The sequence below is a fragment of the Oryctolagus cuniculus genome, chromosome 13 (assembly GCF_051225735.1).
Source record: "Oryctolagus cuniculus isolate XC-2025 breed Fujian yellow rabbit chromosome 13, ASM5122573v1, whole genome shotgun sequence".
Classification (NCBI taxonomy): domain Eukaryota; kingdom Metazoa; phylum Chordata; class Mammalia; order Lagomorpha; family Leporidae; genus Oryctolagus; species Oryctolagus cuniculus.
In genome coordinates, this window is record NC_142879.1 from 65,144,764 (window position 1) to 65,167,488 (window position 22,725).

Here is a 22,725-nt window from a genome sequence, read left to right on the forward strand (position 1 = left end):
GAGGAGCTCCTTTCTATCCCGTTTTCTGAGTGTTTATATCATGAAGGATGTTGGATCTTGTTAAGTACTGTTGTAGTGTTTAATGAGATGATTGTGTTTTTTCCCTTCATTCTATTAATGCGATGTATTACCTTAATTTAGTTTTCATATGGTGAGCCCATCTTACATTCCTGGGATAAGCCCTATTTGGTCATGGCATATAATCCCTTTTATTTGTGGCTAGACACAGTTTGCTAGTATTTTCTTGAGGATTTTTGTGTTTATAACAGATATCTCCCTGTAGTTTTCCACAGTATTTTTGTATAGTTCCTTGTTTTGTTTGGTGTTATTTCTTCTTTAGTCTGTGGCACCATATGTGTGTTGTATCTTTCACATTGGAGCACATGGTACAAAACAGCCACATGATACAAGGCATAATGGAGCATGGACCATAGCATGAAACGTAGCTTTGCTCTTCAGTATTAGGAAGATAGAATAGAATGCCTGTAGATAACTTTTTATGTTTGTTTATTTTCATCTATTTGGAAAGGAGAGAGAGAGAGAACGAGAGAGAACGAGAGAGAACGAGAGAAAGAGACATTTTCTCCTGCTGGTTTACTCCCCAGATGCTTGAAACAGCCAGGGCTGGGCCAGGTGGAAGCCAGGAGTCCAGAACTGCAGCTTGGTTTCTGATGTGAGTGGCAGGGACCCAGCTTGTAGAGGATTTTTAATGAGACTGCTTCTCTCAGTTTACCAATTAATTATAGGAGACAAGAACCACCTTTAAATAAGACTACAGAGCAGTTTTTACCCACGGCTTAAATTCTCTCTCTCTCTCTCTCTTTCTCTCTCTATGTATATATAGTATATAATATATTGTATATTTTATATAATATATATTATATAATATTACATAATAATATAATATGCCATGACCACATAGGGCTTATCCCAGGAATGTAAGGTGGGCTCACCATATGAAAACTAAATTAAGGTAATACATCGCATTAATAGAATGAAGGGAAAAAACACAATCATCTCATTAGACACCAAAACAGTACTTAACAAGATCCAACATCCTTTCATGATATAATATTAATATTATATATTATATATAATATATTGTATATAATATATATTAAGATTTATTTGTTTATTCAAAAGGCAGAGTTAGAGAGATTGAGAAATCAGTTTTCCCTCCACTGTTTCACTCCTTAAATGGCTGTAATGGCAGGAACTGGGCCAGTCCGAAGCCAGGAACTGGGAGCTTCTTCTGGGTCTCCCACATGGGTGCAGGGGCCCAAGGACTTGGACCATCCTCTGCTGCTTTTCCAGGCCATTAGCAGGGAGCTGGATCAGAAGTGGAGCAGCCAGGACATGAATCGGTGCCCATATGGGATGCTGATGTCGCAGGTGGTGCCTCTACCTGCTGAGCCACAGTGCTGGCCCCATGACTCCAGTTATATTGACAAATGATAGAAGAGTATGAAATAGTGGTAGCACATTGTTCATATGATATTTTGAAAACTTTTACTTTATCTTTTCTATGCAAATGCTTTTGAGAATATTTCTACTACTAAATTACTATAATTCACACAGGTTTTCTTTTTTCTGATCAATATTTAAGTAATTTAGTTTTGGAAATGTAATGTTGAAAAAGAAAATTATCGTAGATAAAAGTTGAGAAACTTCTGCTTATTACTAATACTTTAAAGCAGACATTATTTCACTAGAAAATTTTAAGCAAACAGTTTCATATTGAAACCATTTGGCAGGGAAATAAATATCTGGAAATATACTCTTGAGCTATTAAGATGCTGCCAACTGTTTATTTTCTGAGGATACATTTGATTTAGTGTTGCCAGTATATACACATAATAAAGTAGATGACTCTCATAAAAATGTTAAGCTGTTATTGATAGTCGTCTTGAAGAAAGTTTACATTAAGCAGTTGGTATATATTTTTTAAAAAGATTTTATTTATTTATTTTGAGAGGTAGAGTTATAGAAAGTGAGAGGGAGAGACAAAGAGAGAGGTCTTCCATCTGCTGGTTCACTCCCCACGTTGCCAGAATGGGTGGAGCTGTGCGGATCTGAAGTCAGGAGCCATGAGCCTCCTCCTAGTCTCCCACATGGGTGCAAGGGCCCAAGCACCTGGGCCATCTTCTGCTCTCCCAGGCCATAGCAGAGAGCTGGATTGGAAGAGGAACAGCCGGGACTCAAACTGGTGCCCATATGGGATGCCAGCACTGCAGGCAGAGGATTAACTTATTATGCCACAGTGCCAGTCCCGCAATTGGTTTATTTTTATTTTACTTTTTCAGTAACTTTTTTTTTTTTTTTGACAGGCAGAGTGGACAGAGAGAGAGAGACAGAGGGAGAGAGAGAAAGGTCTTCCTTTTCTGTTGGTTCACCCCCCAACGGCCACTGCGGCCAGCCCGCTGTGACTGGCGCACTGCGCTGATCCGAAGCCAGGAGCCAGGTGCTTCTCCTGGTCTCCCATTGCGGGTGCAGGGCCCAAGGACTTGGACCGTCCTCCACTGCACTCCCAGGCCACAGTAGAGAGCTGGACTGGAAGAGGAGCAACCGGGACAGAATCCGGCGCCCTGACCGGGACTAGAACCCAGGGTGCCAGCGCCGCAGGTGGAAGATTAGCCTATTGAGCCATGGCGCCGGCCTTTCAGTAACTTTTTTATTTGTGTAAAGAATACCCACATTTTATTAGAATAAGAAATGTTTAATTATATAATTACCTTCCTGTGAGTCTAAGAATGATGTGCCTTCCTCTCTTTCAAAAAGTTTTTTTAAAGATTTATTTATGGGGTGGTGCTGTGGCGTAATAGGTTAAGTGTCCATCTGCATTGTCGGCATCCCATATGGGTGCTGGTTTGTGTCCTGGCTGTTGCTCTTCTGTTCCAGCTCTCTGATATGGTCTGGGAAAGCAGTAGAAGATGACCCAAGTGCTTGGGCCCCTGTACCCATGTGGGAGACCTGGAAGAAACTCCAGGCTCCCGGCTTTGGATCAGCCCAGCTCCGGTTGTTGTGGCCATTTGGGGAGTGAACCAGCAGATGGAAGATTCGTTCTCTCTCTCTCTCTCTCGCTCCCTCTCCATTCCTGTAACTCTACCTTGCAAATAAATACATAAAATCTTTTTTAAAAAAAAGATTTATTTATTTATTTGAAAGGCAGAGTTTCAGAAAGAGAAAGAGACAGAGAGAGAAAGAGAGAGGTCTTCCATCTGCTGATTCACTTCTCAGTGGCCGCAACAGCTGGATCTGGGCCAGTCCAAAGCCAGGAACTTGGAACTTCTTCGGGGTCTTTCACGTAGGAGCAGGGGGCAAGCACTTGGGCCATCTTCTGTTGCTTTCCTAGGCCATAGCAGAGAGCTGGATCAGAAATGGAGCAGCCAGGACTTGAACTGGTGCCCACATGGGATGCCAGCACTGCAGGCAATGGTTTTACCCACTATGCCACAGCGCTGGCACCCCTGCTTTCAGTTTTTTAGGTGTATACCCAGAAGTGGAATTGCTGGATCCATGATAAACTGGTGTTAAATTTTTTTACGGCATGACATCCTGTGTTCCATGGCATCTGTGCTATTGTGCATTATTCACAGCAATTCACAAAGGTTCTAATTTCTTCACATGCGCAGACACTTGTCTCTTTAACTGTCTGTGCTGCCAAAGAAAATACCTGAGACTGGATAATTTATGAAGAACAGAAACACATTCCGAGGCTGGTGGTGTGATGTGGCTGGTTAAACCACCGCCAGCAGTGCTGGCATCCCATATGGGTGCCGGTTCAAGACCTGGCTGTTTCACTTCCAGTCCAGCTCTCTGCCATGGCCCTGGGAAAGCAGAGAAGATGGCCCAAGTGCTTGGGCCCCTGCATCAGCATGGGAGACTGGGAGGAGGCTCCTGGCTCCTGGCTTCGGATCGGCCCACCTCCAGGCATTGTGGCCATTTGGGGAGTGAACCATCGGATGGAAGACCTCTCTCCCTCTCTATCTGATGCCTCTCCTCTCTCTGTAACTCTGACTTTCAAGTAAATAAATAAATCTTTAAAAAAAAGAAGGGAGGAAGGGATGGAGGGAGGAAGGAAGGGAAGAAGGAAGGAAAGAAGGAAGATAGATAGATAGATAGATAGATAGATGGATAGATAGATGTTCCTTCTAGTTTTAGATGCCGGGCAGTCTGAGGTCAGTGCAGCGGGTCTTCTTGCTGTCATCCCGTGGTGGGAGGAAAAAGGGTGAGCGGGGAGAGAGGCCAAACTCATCCTCGCCTAATGAAACCACTGCTGTAATAAAGCAGCAGTCCGTTTCTGAGGGCTGGGACCTCATGGCATAATGTGGTCCCACAGCTCTACACTGTTTTGGAAGGGATAAATATCCAAATCATAGCAACTTGTCATTTTCCATTTTTATGATAATTATCCAAATGTGTGTGAAGTATTATCTCATTGTTATTTTGATTTGTGATTTGCTTTGTGGCAGTGGAAATAGAAAGGAAGGGACAAATTTTTGAGAAATGTTTAATAAAAGGTGCTGATGATCAAATAGAAACATTTAAATGCATTGTTGGAAATTGAGTTGATATGTATGGTACATTTGGAAGATAGTGATCAGGAAATCAGTGGGATACAGCAAGGAGGAGTACTGGAGAGGTGACTCTAATGGAGTAGTAGTTTTCAGTGCCAGGTTGAAATAAGGAAGGGGGGCTAGCATTGTGGTGCAGTGGGTCAACAACTGCTTGTGATACTGGCATCCCAACTGGGCGCCGGTTCAAGTCCCAGCTGTTCCACTTCCCATCCAGCTTCATGCTAATGTGCCTGGGAAGACAGCAGATGATGGCCCAAGTCCCTGGGCCCCTGCAGCCGTATAGGAGACCTGGAAGAAGCTCCTGGATCTTGGCTTTGGCCTAGCCCAGCCTCAGGCAAATGTGGTCATTTGGGGAGTGAACCGGGGTTGGAAGATTCATTTCTCTCTCTCCCTTTTTCTGTAATTGTGCCTTTCAAATAAATAAATCTTAAAAAAAAGAAACAAGGAAGGTTATCAGATAAGTCTAGAATGTAAGATATTCTGTAAGCTTATATGTAGTAGGTTGCTTCAGTAGGCTAATTTCCTAGAAGTGGGAGGTGGGAAGGATAGAGGATGGTTTTCATTTAAGAGGAATAAAGAATACATATATAACCAGCAAATGCAGTACATAAACTTTGATTGGATTTTAGGTTGAAAAAATTAGCTATGAGACATTTGGGGGCAGGTGGACTGGATATTAGATGATCTTTACTGCAGGTTATGTAGAGAATGTCCTTATTTTTATGAGGTGCATAAGTCTGCAATTACAGAGATGAAGGGAAGAATAAAAATGGCAGAATAATTAGTAATGCTTCAATCTAGGTAATGGTTATAGAATTGTTTACAATACAAAGCTTTTGACTTTTCTGTGTGCTTGAAACTTTTTGTAATTGTGGCTGGTAGAAAAAATAGGACAGGCTAGGAGCATAAAGGGGTTATGAGCAGCAACGGGGAGTAGAATATTGCCCAACATTCCCTTAAATCCGAGAGAGTTGAGCCATAGGAGAAGGAGCAGCCAGGTTTCCAAAGGACTTACAGAGAGGTTATGAACTCAGTACATTTCTTTCGTTTTTCAAAGATTTATTTATTTATTTGAAAGGCATGGGGGGGAGGGGGAATGAATCTGCTGGTTCACTCTCCATATGGCATATGGCTGTAACAGTCTGGGCTAGACGAGGCCAAAGCCAGGGGCCAGGAGCTTTATCTAGGTTTCTCACATGGTTGGCAGGGACTCAAATACTTGGGCCATTTGTGCTGCTTTCCCAGGTGCATTAGCAGGGAGCTGGATCAGAAGTGGAGCAGCCAGGTGTTGAAGTAGTTGGTCATATGGATGCTGGTGCCGAAGGAGGTTGCTTAACCCACTGTACTACAGCGATGGCCCCGACCTCATTAAGCTTCAGGGAGATAAGACAGATGCACAGAAGTGAATTGAGCAAGATTGTATTTGATAAAAAAAATTGGCTATAATGAAAATTTGGAAACAATCCAAACATCCCTAATTAAGAGATTGGTTACATAAATTTCAACAAAACTCTAGAATACTAAACAGTCAGTAAAGATAATCACATAACAGATCATTTTTGAGAATGAAGGATGTTCAGAATTTATTAAGAGAAAAATCAGAGAACAACATTAAAAGTAATTAAGTCTGTGTAGTAGGATTTGAAGTGCTTTTTACTTGAAATTCTTTTTTCATATTCTTTTCTCCCCTTCCAGTTATGTGTGAAGTTGATGATCAGAAAGGAAATGGAACTGTTTTCATTTTAGAAAATCAAATGTAAACAGCTGACCTGGAAAATTGTTTCTAGTAATTTTGATGTAGAATTAATTGTTTATTATTCAAAGAGCTGATACAAATTAAGGAGTAATTGAAGATCGCAGTAGGGAGGCACGGGGCACATGAACAGACAGTTCATAACAGAAAACAGAGGTGGTAAGCAGACATACGGATCCTTACTCCGACTGTCTTGTAGTCGAAGTGTAAATTTAAGTAATGAGGTAGCATCCATTTTTGTTTACTAGATTAGCAAAAGTTGTATACTATCATGTTATTGATGATAAAAATGAATTGTATCAATAAGTTGTGGCACCTTCTGGTGGTACTATTCAGAGTGGAAGATTATTCATTATTCAAAATTGTGGGCTGGGTTGCAGCTTTGAAGCATTGTAACATTGGGGTGAGCTGGGGGCTCTAGTTTTCCCACAGGGTACTAGCAGTCAGGTTGGGTGTGGGCAGAGGAACAGCAGCATTGTTCAAGTGTGAAAGATTGGGGTTCAGCTTAGTTCCGCCTCATAACCTGGGATTTGGGTCAGATTGTTTCCATTCGCTGAGCTTTGGTTTCTTTTTTTCCAGGGAGTCACCTCTCTGGTTGTAAATGTACATTAAGCACCTAACAGAACCTGGTGCATAGGCAGTGCTTATTATTCCATAAGTGCCGAATGAATGGATGATAGTAATTAAATGCTCTCTGTAAAAGGATGTCTATGAGGGGCCGGCGCCGCGGCTCACTAGGCTAATCCTCCACCTGCAGCGCCGGCACCCCAGGGTCTAGTCCCGGTTGGGGCGCCGGATTCTGTCCCAGTTGCTCCTCTTCCAGTCCAGCTCTCTGCTGTGGCCCGAGAAGGCAGTGGAGGATGGCCCAAGTGCTTGGGCCCTACACCCGCATGGGAGACCAGGAGGAAGCACCTGGTTCCTGGCTTCGGATGAGTGCAGTGTGCCAGCCATAGCAACGACTTGGGGGGTGAACCAACAGAAAAGGAAGACCTTTCTCTCTGTCTCTTTCTCTCTCACTGTCAAACTCTGCCTGTAAAAAAAAAAAAAAAAAAAAAAAGGATGTGTATGAGGAAAGTTTGGAGGGGAAAACAGAAAAATGATTAGTGATTATATTAGTCTAAAGAGATGTGAATATAGGCCAGCACTGTGGCTTCGTAGGTAAAGCCGCCACCCGCAGTGGTGACATGCCATTTGGGTGCTGATTCAAGTCCTGGCTGCTCCACTTCCCATCCAGCTCTCTGCTATGGCCTGGGAAAGCAGTAGAAGATGGCCCAAGTCCTTGGGCCCCTGTACCTGCATGGCAGATCCAGAAGAAGCTCCTGGCTTCGGATTGGCCCAGCTTCAGCTGTTGTGACCATTTAGGGAATGAACCAGCAGATGAAAGACTTTTGTTTCTCTGCCTCTGCCTCCCTGTAACTCTGTCTTTCGAATAAATAAATAAATTTTTTTTTTTTTTTGACAGGCAGAGTGGACAGAGAGAGAGAGACAGAGAGAAAGGTCTTCCTTTTCCGTTGGTTCACCCTTGCAGTGGTTGCTGCGGCCGGCGCACCGCGCCGATCCGAAGCCAGGAGCCAGGCGCCCCCCCACCCCTGGCCCCCAACGTGGGCGCAGGGCCCAAGGACCCGGGCCACCCTCCACTGCACCCCTGGACCACAGCAGAGAGCCGGACAGGAAGAGGAGCGACCAGGATAGAATCCGGTGCCCTGACTGGGACCAGAACCCGGTGTGCCGGCGCTGCAGCAGAGGACCAGCCCAGCGAGCTGTGGCACTGGCCTAGTTTGTTCTTTTATTTGACAGCTCCAGAGGAATTAGACTGCCTAATACCTAAGACCAGGAAGGGGTTCCTCATTTTTCCTTATTCAGATTTTTAAAAAAGATTTATTTTATTTATTTGAAAGACAGAGTTACAAAGAGACAGAGGGAGAGAGAGAGAGAGAATCTTTCATCAGCTGGTTCATGCCCTGAATGGCTCTAATGGCCAGGGCTGGGCCAGGCTGAAACCAGGAGCTAGGGGCTTCTTCTGGGTCTCCCACATGGGTGGCAGAAGCACAAGTACTTGGGCCATCCTCAGCTGCTTTTGCCAGGCCATTAGCAGGGAGCTGGATCAAAAGTGGACCAGCCAGGACATGAATTGGTACCCCTATGGGATGCCAGCATTGTTAGGCAGTGGCTTTACCCACTATACTGTAATACTGGCCCCAAATTGTTGTTTAGTTACTGAGATTTTTGTTGTGAATTTAAAATTAAAGTGAAATAATTTTTATTTACTTTGTCTTTTGCAGTAGCAGAATTACAGAAAAAAATCAAAGAGGCATTTGAAGTATTTGACCGTGAGTCGAATAATACAGTGGATGTGAGGTTTGGAAACTTTTGTCTTATTACGATTCAAAATTACTGCTTCAACTCATAAAGTAGAAGAGAACTCTTTTCATATTGTACCTTGCATTTCTTACGCTATTTTGAATATTTATTTTCTTGTTCCTGTGAAAGGTATTTGCTAACTATTGCTTCAGATAAATATTCTTATTCTTCATAGTCTGGTAGAAAGGATATATCCTGATTTCTCACTCTAACCTATAGATTGTAAACTCTGTAAGATGACTTCTGTAATAGTTTTAGTGTTTGGCACATAGTTGGTACTTAGTAAATGTTTGTTGAATGAATGAATAAAATTTACTTTAAATATATATAGGTAAATGTTGTGGTACAGCAGGTTAAGCAGCAACTTGGAATGCCCTCATCCCATATTGGAGTTCTGGTTTGAGTCCTGGCTACTCTGCTTCTGAGCCAGCTCCCTATTTATGCACCTGGAAAGCAGTGGATGATGGCCCAAGTGCTTGAGTTCTTGCCACCCATGTGGTAGGTCCAGTTAGAGTTCCTGGTTCCTGGCTTCAGTTTGGTTCAGTCCCAGCTGTTGTGGCCATTTGGGAAGTATATCAGTGGATGGAAAATCTCTGTCTTTTCCTTTTTCTCTCTTTCACTTTGTCTGTCATTATGCCTTTCAAATAAATTAAGAGTATGTAGATATATTATCAAGATATGAATGGGCCATTAAAAAGAATGATTAATAATGCTTAAGCCGAGGTACATTCTCCAGTAAAATAGTAGAAAAACCAAACCAAAACAGAATACAGCAGAAACATGCAAAGATGAAATATGTGAAAACTGTCTGATCTGGAATGAAGGACAGGAGATAAAGAATAATGTAACCATGGGGTGGGTGTTGTGGCCCAGTGGGTTAAACCACCACTTAACGATGCCCTCGTTGCATATCTGGGTACCCGCTTGAGCCCTGGCTCTTCCATTTCTGACCCAGCTTCCTGCAAACACAAACTGAGCCAGCCCAGTGAGCACGTGAGACGTTTTTGATCACATTGTAATAGTATGTATTCTTTCGTTTTTTACAGGAAAGGTTCAGGGCTGATATATGGGATCAGTTTCATTTCTTTATAGTAATACCTTGGAAGGTTTTGTTTATGCCTCAGCTGTGTGTACGGGGCTAATCCCGTGGGTGAGGTGGAGAACAGTTAGGTTTAGCTCTGTGGAAGGCCCCTAGTGAAGCTTGGCTCAGCCATTGCCAAGTGGGTGTGAGAGGAGCATGCAGGGTTGCAGCACTGCTGCACAGTTCCAGTGGCTCTTGTCACACCGCACTCTGTAGGAACGACACTCCAGGGAGCCCCTGACCCTTCCAGCAAGGATACCAGCACAAAATGAGTGATGGATGGTGGTGCTGGTGAGAGTTTGGAGGGGGTGTGGGGCTTGCAGCTCTGGTTGTTTGAATGACTAAATACGTAGGTCCTTCGGAGAGTTCCTAGGAAAATGGAATTAAAAGATCAGTTTATTTGGGCACAAAATTATTTGAGATCCATGCACAGTGATTTATAATAGGCATTTTCTGTGAACTTTTTTTTTTTAAGACTTATTTTATTGGAAAGAGAGTTACAGAGAAAGAGAGAGGGAAAAATATCTTTCTTCTGCTGGTTCACTCCCCAAATGGCTGCAACAGCCAAAGCTGAGCTAATCTGTAGCCAGGAGCCAGGAGCTTCTTCCGAATCTCCTATGTGAGTGGCAGGGGTCTGAGCATTCCAGCTATTTTCTGCTGCTTTCCCACGGGCATTAGCAGGGAACTGCTTCGTAAGTGGAGCAGCCGCGGATAGAACCAGCATCAGTATGGGATGCTGGCATTGCAGGTGGTGGCTTGACCCAGTGTGCCACAAATGCCAGCCCCTTCTTTGAACTTTAGAAGACCCCTTGTGTATGAATGGCAAGTGCCTTGACCTCAGATCTTTTATTGTAGCTGCAGGCTTCTGCTGGGGACAAAATAGAGAGGTATTGCTAGAGGAGTCAGTGAAAGTATAGCTTTAAGAGAGGGCAGAGAAGGGAGAGAAGAGAAATCAGCATTGTGTGACGGCTGACTAGCTGGTTGGGCTCTTGGAGCTTTGTGCATACTACCACATTTTAGTCTTGTTATTTGTGTGATAAGCGTTGCCATCTTTAATCTCTGCAGACAAAGAGGATGCCGATCGCTTGGTGAATGGCATGTTGGGGTTTCTCTGTTCCCAATCTTTACCGTGCTGCAGTGCCCACCTCCCCAGCCTGCCCTGTCGGGACTCCGGGAGCTCAGCTCCTGCCTTTACGCTTCCTCACAGCGGCAGGGAAATCTCTCGACTCCCTTAGAGCAGTGATGCCAGGCCTTTTTTGGTAAAAGGGCCAATTCAGGAAAAATAAACATGTTTATGGGCTACATCTTTTTCCCATTCCAAATTAAAATTACTCAGGCCCTCAGGGAAAGTGTGTGTATGTCTTTACAACTGAAATAGTTTTACTTTATTAAGTAAAGATGTTTACTGTGAAAATTGGCATTGTTTTTAGCATTAAAATATTAATGCTAAGCATATTTGAGGAGTAACAACATAGATGAATGCAGTGTTCTGATCATCATTCCTTATGTTAATTGGTAGAGGCTTTAAAGTGTATAATGCGGGGAAGGGCTGGTGCTGTGGCTCACTTGGTTAATCCTCCACTTGCGGCGCCGGCATCCCATATGGGCACTGGGTTCTAGTTCTGGTTGTTCCTCTTCCAGTCCAGCTCTCTGCTGTGGCCCGGGAAGACAGTGGAGGATGGCCCAAGTGCTTGGGCCCTGTACCCACTTGGGAGACCAGGAGGAAGCACCTGGCTCCTGGCTTTGGATTGGTGTAGCTCCTGCCATAACGGCCATTTGGGGGCGTGAACCAGCAGAAGGAAGACCTTTCTCTCTGTCTCTGTCTCTCTTTCTTTCTTTCTTTCTTTTTTTTTTGACAGGCAGAGTGGACAGTGAGAGAGAGAGACAGAGAGAAAGGTCTTCCTTTGCCGTTGGTTCACCCTCCAATGGCCGCCGCGGCCTGCGCACTGCGGCCAGCGCACTGCGCTGATCCGAAGGCAGGAGCCAGGAGCCAGGTGCTTTTCCTGGTCTCCCATGGGGTGCAGGGCCCAAGCACTTGGGCCATCCTCCACTGCACTCCCTGGCCACAGCAGGGAGCTGGCCTGGAAGAGGGGCAGCCGGGACAGAATCCGGTGCCCCAACCAGGACTAGAACCCGGTGTGCCAGCGCCACTAGGCGGAGGATTAGCCTAGTGAGCCGCGGTGCCGGCCTCTCTTTCTAACTCTATCTGTCAAATAAATAAAAAATTAAGTGTATAATGTGTGTTCTCATGCTGCTGATGGCATTATCATCCACTCTGTCGAAATTGGAAATTAAGGGCAGAGGAACAAAATGACCTGCTCAGAGTAGTGTCTTGTCTGGGGCAGCGTTCTCCTGGTTGTCTCTGCTCCGGCGGGGAGGGGCTCTGGCAAGGCGATGATGCCTGCACCTGTCTTTCCCGGCCTCGGCTCCTCCTGCGCCATTTGTAGAAGCACTGCATCTATCTGGACTTGGTTTTGGCATATGATTGTATGATTGAAAGGGAAGCCTCAATCGACTTTTATTTTCAGATTACTAAACAGCCTATTTACTTTCTAAATTGTTAGTTTCTTTTATAATTTGTGCATTTTATATAATTAGGCCTAATTTTTAGTTTTCTGATTTCTTGCTTTACTTTTCACTCTTGTGTTGGTTAAAGCTGTGTTAACTATAATCCACGTATAAAATGCTTTAATGTCTGGTAGAGCTAGTCTCCTTATCACTTTTAATGAAGGATTTAAGGCAGTATCTGGTGTGAAGGTTGAGCAGTGTGAAACAATGTCTCTGAACAGCATGAGGGTGCCAGAGAGACCTAAAGGCGCCAGCTGTGGGCGGGTAGAGCGCACTGTTGCCTGAGAGGCTGCCTGGGCACCGGAGTGTGCTGGCTCCCAGGTGACGGTGACAGGGCTGACCCAGGCCCCTTAGATGTGAGGTTTGTCCTGGCTACTCTCCCTTCCCCTTATCTCTGCTTGGCACATATTGAAGCAGTGGCTTTGAAAGTTTGTGTATGACTGCCAGGCGACCAGTGGGCTGCACACTGCTATCTAAGACCTTATGAAGTGGGCTCCCTGCTTCCCTCAGACCCCTGAGGGGCAGCCCCAGGGTCAGACTTCCTGGGTACCAGTCCCAGTGCTGGCACCAGGAATACACTTCAGATTCTCTTTGTCCCTCAGCTTTTACATTTGCCTCGTGGCATTGGTAGCACAAGTAAGTAGTTCTCATAGTGGGGTTTAGAGACCACTGTGTGTCCCCCAGAGCCTTTCAGGTGTCCTGCTTTCATCATAAAGTTGAGACAGCATTACTTATTTTCATTCTCATTTAAAAAATATTTATTTAAGAGGCAGAGAGACAGAGAAGAAAGAAGGTGAGGGAGAGGGAGCATGCTCTCATCTGCTCATTCACTCCCCCAATGCTGTCAGTGACCCAAGGAACAAGGGACGAAGCTGGGAGCCAGGAACTCAATCCCTGTCTCCCATGTGAATGGCAGGAACCCAGCTACCTGAGCCATCACCCGCTTCATCTCAGGGTTTACATTAGTAGGAAGCTGGAATCAGGAACCAGAGCCGGGAATTGAACCCAGGTACTCTGATGTGGTGTGTGAGTGTCTTAACTAGTGCTTCAACCACTAGACCACATGCCTGCCTTGCATTCTCATTTGTTTTGCAAGTATGTATTGGAGGGCTTCAAAGGCTACATGATATGCAGTATTATAGGCTGCAAAACTAGATATGAGAATCTGGTATCTTAACCAGGCGTTAAAGAGATGTGCAAACATGTAAAACATACCATTCTTCAAATAAAATTAATTTTTGTTTTGGAAACTGGTAATATAAATTACCAGCTGGAATTTACATGGGTGCTCAGTGTGGAACATGGCAGTGCTAACCAGCATGTTGAGCTCTAGGCCAGACTCTCACCCACAGTGGACATTTTTAAAACTCAGAATAATATTGGTTTGGAGCAGATTATTTTGAAATTTAAACTTAGAGTAATATTAACTATTGCTATTATTCTACCTTATATTCTTTTTAAAAAATATTTATTTATTTATTTGAGAGGTAGAGTTGCAGACAATGAGAGGGAGAGACAGAGAGAGAGATCTTCCATCCACTGGCTCATTCCCCAATTGGTCGAAACGGCCAGAACTAGGCCGATCGGAAGCCAGGAGCCAGGAGATTTTTCTGAGTCTTCCTCACGGGTGCGGGGCCCCAAGGAGTTGAGCCATTTTCTACTGCTTTCTGAGGCCGTATCAGAGAGCTGTTTTGGAAGTAGAGCAGCCAGGACTTGAACCAGGCGGTGGCTTTACCTACTATGCCATAGCGCTGGCACCTCTACCTTAATATTCTTGAAGTATGTAATTCAGACTTATGTTTCTCCTGTTCAGTCTCGATGAATAATGTTGCATTATTGTACGTAACAGAGCCCTTGTAAGAATTTTTACTTGGGGCTAGTGCTGTGGTGCAATAGGTTAAGCCATGGGCCTACAGTGCCACCTGGTTTGAACCGTGGCTGCTCCCCCCCCCCCATTTTTTTTTAAAGATTTATTTATTATTTATTTGAAAAGCAGAATTACAAAGAGAGAGAGGGAGAGACAGAAAAAAAGAGAGATTTTTCCATTTGCAGATTGACTCCCCAGATGACTACAATGACTGGAGCTGGGCTGATTTGAAGTCAGGAGCCAGGAACTTCTTCTTGTCTCCCACATGGGTGCAAGGGCCCAAGTACTTGGGTCATCTACTGCTGTTTCCCAGGCACATTAGCAGGGAGCTGGATTGGAAGTGGAGCAGCCAAAAAATAAAAAAAAAAAAAATAAAAAAAAAAGGAAGTGGAGCAGCCAAAACATGAACTGGCGCCTATATGGGATGTATGCACTGCAGGTGGTGGCTTTCCCCACTATGCCACAGCCACTTCTCTGTTGATCTTTCAAATCCTAAAGTACTTCACTTTTCTGTTCCATTTTCCTTATATTAAAGGGCTCTTTAAGCTGGCTCCATGAAAAACACTAAAAATGGGTTTTTAGAAAAAAATTATATAATTGAGAGGGAGAGAGAAAGAGCTCTCATCCACTGGTTCACCACCTGCCATGGCCCTGGCTGGGGACCAAAGCTGGGAGCCAAGAATTCAATACAGGTTTCCCACATAGCCAGCAGGAACCTAATCATTCAAGCCACTGCGGCCTCCCAAGGTATGCATTAGCAGGAAGCTGGAATCAGGAGCTGGAGCCAGGTATCAAAGCAAGGCATTTAAATATGAGACCTGGGTGTGTTAGCCAGTGTATTAACTGCTAGGTCAGTCCCCCACCCATGGGAAAATTTTAATATTAGGGACATTTAAATTTTGCCTCATAGAAAACATGAATACATATTCCCATACTTCATTTAGAAATCAATCAAAATCATAATTTTGAATAGATGACATGCATATAGCAGAAAATTCTAAAGGCACAGAGAACATACAGTGATAAGTAAATCTCCTCCCCCCAAATCTTGGCCAAGCAAGATTTGTTGCAAGTCTCTACTCCTTTAGAGATAGTGCATGTGAATATATTTGTATTTATTGTGAAATAGACATGCACAAACCTTGCTTCTTGGTTGAAGTCTATAGTTCAGGGGCTTTGGCGTTAATGTAATCACACAGCTGTCACTGCTACCATCTCCAGCACTTTTTCATTTTCCCTGTGGCCATTGAACGTTAACTGTCTCCCCATCCTCCAGCCACTGGCAACCACATTATGAGCTTATTTATTCTTGATACCTCTTGTAGGTGGAATAGTACAGTATTTCCTTTTATGTCTGGCTATTTCACTTAGCATAATGGCATCAAGGTTAATCCATTTTGTAGCACGTGTAAGAATTTTGTTCTTCTGAATAATATTCCATTGTATGTGTATGCCACATTTTGTTTATCCATTCACCTGTTTGTAGGCCTTTGGGTTGTTTTTACCTTTTAGCTATTGTGAACAATGATGCTATAAATATGGGTATACAGGCATCTGTTTACATCCTTGCTTTAGTTCTTTTGTATACATCCAGAAATCAAATTACCTATTATCTGGTCCTTCTATGTTTGATCTTTTTTATGAGGAACCATTATAGTCTTCTTCAGTGCTGTACCATTTCACATTGCTATCAGCAGTCACAAAGATTCCAGTTTCTCTATATCCTTGTCAACACTTTATTTTCTGCTCTTTCGGTTTTTGTTATTGTTATTTTTATAATAGTCATCTAAAAGGGTGCAAAATGGTATCTTATTATGACTTTGATTTGTGTTTCTAATGATGACTAACAGCAGTTTTTCATTGCTTTTTGGCCATTTGTACACTCTGGATAATTGTTTATTCTAGTCTTGGACCCATGTTAAAATCAGGTTGTGTGGGTTATGGTTTTTTTTTTGATGTTAAGTTGCAGGATGTGTGTGTATTTTTAACACAAATGGTAAGATGCTATGTAAACCATTATAAATCTCTCTCTCTCTCTCTCTCTTTTTTTTTTTTTTTTTTTTTTACAGGCAGAGTGGACAGTGAGAGAGAGAGACAGAGAGAAAGGTCTTCCTTTTGCCGTTGGTTCACCCTCCAATGGCCGCTGCGGCCGGCGTGCTGCGGCCGGCGTGCTGCGGCCGGCGTGCTGCGGCCGGCGCACCGCGCTGATCCAATGGCAGGAGCCAGGTACTTCTCCTGGTCTCCCATGGGGTGCAGGGCCCAAGGACTTGGGCCATCCTCCACTGCACTCCCGGGCCATAGCAGAGGGCTGGCCTGGAAGAGGGGCAACCGGGACAGAATCTGGCGCCCCGACCGGGACTAGAACCCGGTGTGCTGGCGCCGCAAGGCGGAGGATTAGTCTAGTGAGCCTCGGCGCCGGCCATAAATCTCTTAATTCCTTAAGAAATAGCCCATGAAAATATGCTTCTTTCACTTATTAATATAGCTTGGTGATTATCCTTTATTAATATGTAAAGATCTTTTTGGAGTGAATGTTTAATGTGGTGGTTAAGCCACCACTTGAAGCACCTGCATCTCATATGTGAGTGCCTGGATTCGAGTTCTGACTCTGCTCCTGATTCCAGCTTTGTGCTACTGTGTACACTGTGTACCTGAGGAGGCAGCAGGTGATGGCTGCAGCAGCTGTGTCCCTGCCATCCATGTCACACACCCTGGATTGAATTTTGTGCTCCTGGCTTCAGCCTGGCTCAGCCCCAGCTGTTGTGGGCTTCTGGGGAGTGAACTGGCAGACGGGTGATTTCTCTGTTTCTGTCTCCTCTTTGTTTCTCTCTGCTTTTCAAAAGTAAATACATATTTTAAAAAATCTTTCTTTTGTTGTACGGATGAAGTGTAATGTAATGAGTTGCTCTGTCATTGATGGATATTATTTCCGAGCTTTTTCTGTAATAGGAGTGTATACTGCAGAGATTCTCTTAGTACGCATGCAATTTTGTGACAGAAGTTTCCTCTAGGAGAAATTCCTGGAAGTATATTAAAGTACATGAATATGTTTTATAGATGTTGCTTTATTGACAGTATAGGCTCTCATCTCATTATGTGAGATTGCTTGTTTCCCCACTCTCTCTTAAACTCAGTTATCAAAATTTGGGATTTTTGCCAATCTGATATGTGAAAAATAGAAACTCAGAGTTAATTTTTCATATCTCTAAAATCTATTTGTATTTTCTTTTGTTTGAACTAGCAGTTCCTGACCTTGTCCCATTTTCCCCATTGAATTATTTATATTTTTAAATATTAAAGATCTTAGCCTTAGTCTGTGATATGTACATGCCACTAATTCTCTTTCTCCTTTTTTGGCTTTAGAAATTAGTGAAATTATATGAAGATACTTCAGAAAGTTCATAGCGAACAACTTAAAAATAGGTTTATATTTTGACGCAAAAATTTTTGAAATCCATGCATATGGGGGTTCTTCAAGAAGTTCATGGAAATATGCATGATGAAAAAACAGTGCATAGATTTCAAAGTATTTCCACACCAATATAGACTTTCTTTTCTTTCTTTTTTTGTTTATTTGACAGGTAGTGTTGCAGATAGTGAGAGAGAGAGAGAGACAGAGGTCTTCCTTCTGTTGGTTCACTCCCTAAATGGCCATCACGGCCGGAGCTACGCTGATCCGAAACCAGAAGCCAGGTGCTTCTTTCCTGGTCTCCCACACGGGTGCAGGGCCCAAGCACTTGGGCCATCCTCCACTGCCTTCCCGGGCCACAGCAGAGAGCTGGACTGGAAGAGGAGCAACCGGGACTAGAGCCCGGCGCCCATATGGGATGCCGGCACCGCAGGCGGAGGATTAACCTAGTGTGCCACCGCGCTGGCCCCGTCACACCAATATAAACTTAATTGTTAACTCTGTTTTCCATGAACGTTTAAAGTATTCTTATGCACCTTTTGTGTATGTTTTAATTTTTGGAAGCAAACAAAAGTAATTTTGAGTAGTTTTGTTTTTTTCTTTCAAATTTCCTCCCTCCCTCCTTCCCTCCCTCCCTTTCTCCTTCCTTCCCTCCCTTTCTCCCTCCCTCCTTCCCTCCCTCCCTTTCTCCTTCCTTCCCTCCCTTTCTCCCTCCCTCCTTCCCTCCCTCCCTTTCTCCTTCCTTCCCTCCCTTTCTCCCTCCCTCCTTCCCTCCCTCCCTTTCTCCCTCCCTCCTTCCCTCCCTCTTTCCTTCCCTCCTTCCCTCCCTCCCTTCTTCCCTTCCTTCCTTCGCCATCAAGCCTCTCCTAGCTAGTGTCGTCTTGCTATCAGAACAAGTCTCTTTCACTCTTTTACAAATATTTAGTTATTTATGTTGAAAGTCAAAATTACAGAGATGGGCGGGGGAGAGAGACAGACAGACAGACAGATGTCTTCATTCTGCTGGTTCACTCCCCGGATGGCTGAAACAGCCAGCACTGGGCCAGGATGAAACCAGGAACCAGAAGCTTTATCCAGATCTCCCACGTTGGTAGCAGGGTTGCAAACACTTGGGCCATCTTCTGCTGCTTTTCCCAGGCCAGGAACTGGATGGGAAGTGGAAGTGGAACCCACATGAGGTGCTGGTATCACAGATGACAGCTTTACCTGCTATGCCACAACACTAGCCCCACAAGTCATTTTTTAATGCAACTTTTAAAAAGCAGCTTTTCATCTTCAGCTCAGCCTGAGCCTCTGAGGTGCCTGACATCAAGTATCTATCGATCTCACCGATAGGGAGAGTAATTAATTAGCAGTTGGCAGGAACATTGAGCGTATTAGATCCTGTTTCTGATTGAATAAGAAGTAGCTAACAAGAATTTTTTTTGTAAGGGTTAGAAATAACTTTCAAAGAGAACTGGAGATGCCACAAGTATCGCTTTTACTTCTTCACATCAAATACTGTTTATGAAGAGATATTAATACAACATTTCACAATTCGTTTCATCAGGCAGTAAAACCTGTCAGCAGGATGGAGAAATTAGGTGGTCAGCTTCTGCAAATAATTATTATCTGAGAAAGCTGAGGCTATTCAAAGAAGGTTTGAAAAATTGTATAGGTCAAACAAGTCTGTATTTGTGCCATGTGGAACCTCATATAAAAGAGGAATTGGAATTGTTGGATGCTTATATCCCTCAATGGGGAGTGAATTGTGAAAACTGGTGTGGGGCTGGCGCTGTGGCACAGCGGGTAAAGCCACTGCCTGCAGGACTGGCATCCCATATGGGTGCCAGTTTGAGTCCAGGCTGTTCCACTTTCGATCCAACTCTCTGCTATGGCTGGGAAAGCAGAAGATAGCTTGAGACCATGGGCCCCTACACCTGCATGGGAGACCTGGAAGAAGCTCCTGGCTCCCGACTTTGGATCGGCACAGCTCTGGTTGTTGCGACCAATTGGGGAGTGAACCAGTGGATGGAGGACCTCTCTCTCTCTCTTTCTCTGCCTCTCCTTCTCTCTCTGTGTAACTCTGACTTTCAAATAAATTAATAAATCTTAAAAAAAAAAAAAACGGGTTTCTTTGTATAATGATAGCTCATACATTTGAATGATTGAATGATGAACTTAGGTAAGTATCTTGGTTAAAGCTCAAAAATATTGAGTTACAAATTTTGAAAGGAAGTAAACATTATGGTGTGATATATGTGAATTTTAAAAACATAAATTGATATTGTTTCTAAATACATAGGCATACATGGGAATAATAGTATTATCCTCAGAATTGTGTTTGTATCTGAAGATGGAGGATAAAGGTGGGGAGTGGGACTTCGCTGTTTGTGCAATGTTTAGGGAAAAATTCTAAAGCTTGTGGAGTGAAATATTAATGTCTATTAACTTTCGCAGTATATATGTGGCTGTCATATCTTTCCTGTGTTTTTCTCTGAAATGTTTCAGTTACACATAAACGAAAATTTCCTGAGTGATTTGCACCTTGTCCCTTCCATTTCACTTTCCAGTTACTTTCTGCAAAGTTGGTTATCATACCTGTTTGATGAGCTGTGATTAAGGAGTTAAAGAGCTTTAAAAAATCATCCCAAACCCTGCTTCTGAACTACTAGTTATTGTTAGATAGCTATCATTGTAGACCTCTTTCTATCCATGTGTTATAGGATAAATGGATAGAAAGGTGGAAAGTTAATAAGAAAGGAAGAAGCAGGAAAGGGAGGGAAGGAAAAGTGAAAAAAATTATGGAAGAAAAAAAAAAAAACAGACTATAGTGTCCACAAGAGTAGGGGTTTCTTTTATGCCCTCTGCTCTATCTCAGTACCTAGAACTGTGTTCGGCACAAAATGGATGTCTGCTAAGTTTTTATTGAATGAATGAGTGAAGGGCCTGTTCCTATATGATAATAGTCATGCTTTTTAAAAATATAAAGCAGGGGCCCCGGGCTGTGACTCAGCAGGTTAAGCTGCCACCTGCAGTGCTGGCATCCCATATGGGTGTCAGTTCAAGTCCCAACTGCTCCATTTCCTGTCCAGCTCCGTGATGATGTACTTGGGAAAGCAGTGGAGGATCACTCAAGTGCTTGGGCCCCTACACTCATGTAGAAGACCCAGATGAAGCTTCTGGCTCCTGGTTTCAGTCTGGCCCAGCCTTGACCACACCCATTTGGGGAGTGAACCATTGAATAGAAGATATATATCTCTCTCTCTCTGTCTCTCCCTTCCTCCCTCCCTCCCTCTCTCCTTCTCTCTCTCTCTCTCCCCCTCCCTCCCTCCCTCTCCATCCCTTCTTCTCTCCTTTACTCTGTAACTCTGTCTTTACAATATTTATATCTATAAAGCATAATTTAATTTTACTTAACTATAATAAAATAAATTTAAATGCAAGAAATTATATAATCTCAAATGTTTGTTTGCTGTAGGAGACATTATTTTAAGTTCAGAAAAGAGAAAAACATTAAGAGCATATAGTCCGTGTATGTGTGTGTATGTGTATGAGAGAGAGAGAGTTTAAATGTGTTTATTTTCATCTCTTTGAAAGGCAGATCAATATATATAGAGAGAGACAGAGAGATCTTGTATCTTAGATCTTGTATCCTCTGGTTCACTCCCCAAATGCTCACAATAGCCAGGGTTGGGCCAGGCCAAAGCCAAGAGTTCAGAACCCAGAATTCCATCCAGGTCTTCCATGTGGTGGTGGGAGCCCAACTACTTGAGCCATCACCTCCTGCCTACAACAATGTGCATTAGTAGGAAGCTGGACTTGAAAGTGGAGACAGGACTTGAACCCAGTCACTCCCATATGGGATGTGGGAGTCCCAAGTGGCAACTTAATCTGCCATGCCACAACGTTTGTGTTTGTTTTTAAATAGTATTGCAAATATAAAAAAATCAGTTAACTCCTTACTCTGAAAATTTGGAGGACATAGCACTTTGAAAAAGTGCTACGTAGTTGGTTGAGCCTCCACCTGCAGCACCGGCAACCCATATGGGCGCTGGTTTGTGTCCTGGCTCCGCCTCTTCCAATCCAGCTCTCTGCTTTTGGCCTAGGAAAGCAGTGGAGGATGGCTCAAGTGCTTGGGCCCCTGCAACCCACATGGGGGACCCAGAAGAAACTCCTGGCTTTGGATCTGCCCAGCTCTGCCCATTGTGGCCATCAGGAGAGTGACCCAGTGAATGGATGACCCCTCTCTCTGTCCCTCTGTCTGTAACTCTGCCTCTCAGATAAATATAACAAAAAACCCCTTGTATATATGAAATACATGAAATTTTTTTTATTCTTTATTTTTATTTTTTTTTCACAGGCAGAGTGGACAGTGAGAGAGACAGAGAGAGAAAGGTCTTCCTTTTGCCGTTGGTTCACCCTCCAATGGCCACCGTGGCCAGCGTGCTGCAGCAGGCGCACCGCGCTGATCCGATGGCAGGAGCCAGGTGCTTCTCCTGGTCTCCCATGGGGTGCAGGGCCCAAGGACTTGGGCCATCCTCCACTGCACTCCCTGGCCAACAGCAGAGAGCTGGCCTGGAAGAGGGGCAACCGGGACAGAATCCGGCGCCCTGACCGTGACTAGAACCCCGTGTGCTGGCGCTGCAAGGCGGAGGATTAGCCTAGTGAGCCGCGGCGCCAGCTGAAATACATGAAATTTTTAAAAAGCCTCCTGAACTTCCCCCTGACTAATAATATATCTTCAGTTTGTTATTATTTTTACCTAAAAAGGTAGACTATCTATGGCTTGTTTAGTACTCATGTGACTTGTATTTTGGGGGCATATTTGAGTGGAATCACTGCTAACCACCATCTTCCCGTCCTGTTCTCCATCCTTGGATCTTTGATTGGCATCTGTTGTCTGGATTCTCTTGTCAGACTTTGTCTTCAGGAAGTGCTCCTGAATGTTCTCCTCTAGTCCTCCTATGTTCACCTGTTTGCTTCACTCCTGAATGATGGCGTCTCGTACAGCCACACCATTTTTAATGACTGTGAGGTGTTCCAGTGTGTGAATACACTGTCACAGATTGCCTAATTTCAGAAATTTGGATTCTTTGTAAACCAGATTTGTAATGGGATGCTGCTATA

The 22,725-nt window shown here is 43.8% G+C and overlaps 1 protein-coding gene across 14 annotated transcripts in view; it reads left to right on the plus strand.

The window, feature by feature from the left end:
- The window catches only part of DRC8 (dynein regulatory complex subunit 8), a 122,366-nt gene that overhangs the window by 33,355 nt on the left and 66,286 nt on the right, over positions 1-22,725 (plus strand). For 11 of the 14 annotated variants that reach the window (XR_016219054.1, XR_016219055.1, XR_016219056.1 and 8 more), the window contains one exon: positions 8,613-8,688. The exons of the other annotated variants lie outside the window; for them this stretch is intronic. Coding sequence is in view for 4 of the 11 variants with exons in the window: in XM_089311661.1 (XP_089167787.1) it covers positions 8,613-8,688 (76 nt within the window). In the remaining 7 variants the exon portion in view is untranslated. The remainder of the gene's footprint in view (positions 1-8,612; positions 8,689-22,725) is intronic. 14 annotated transcript variants of the gene reach the window in all.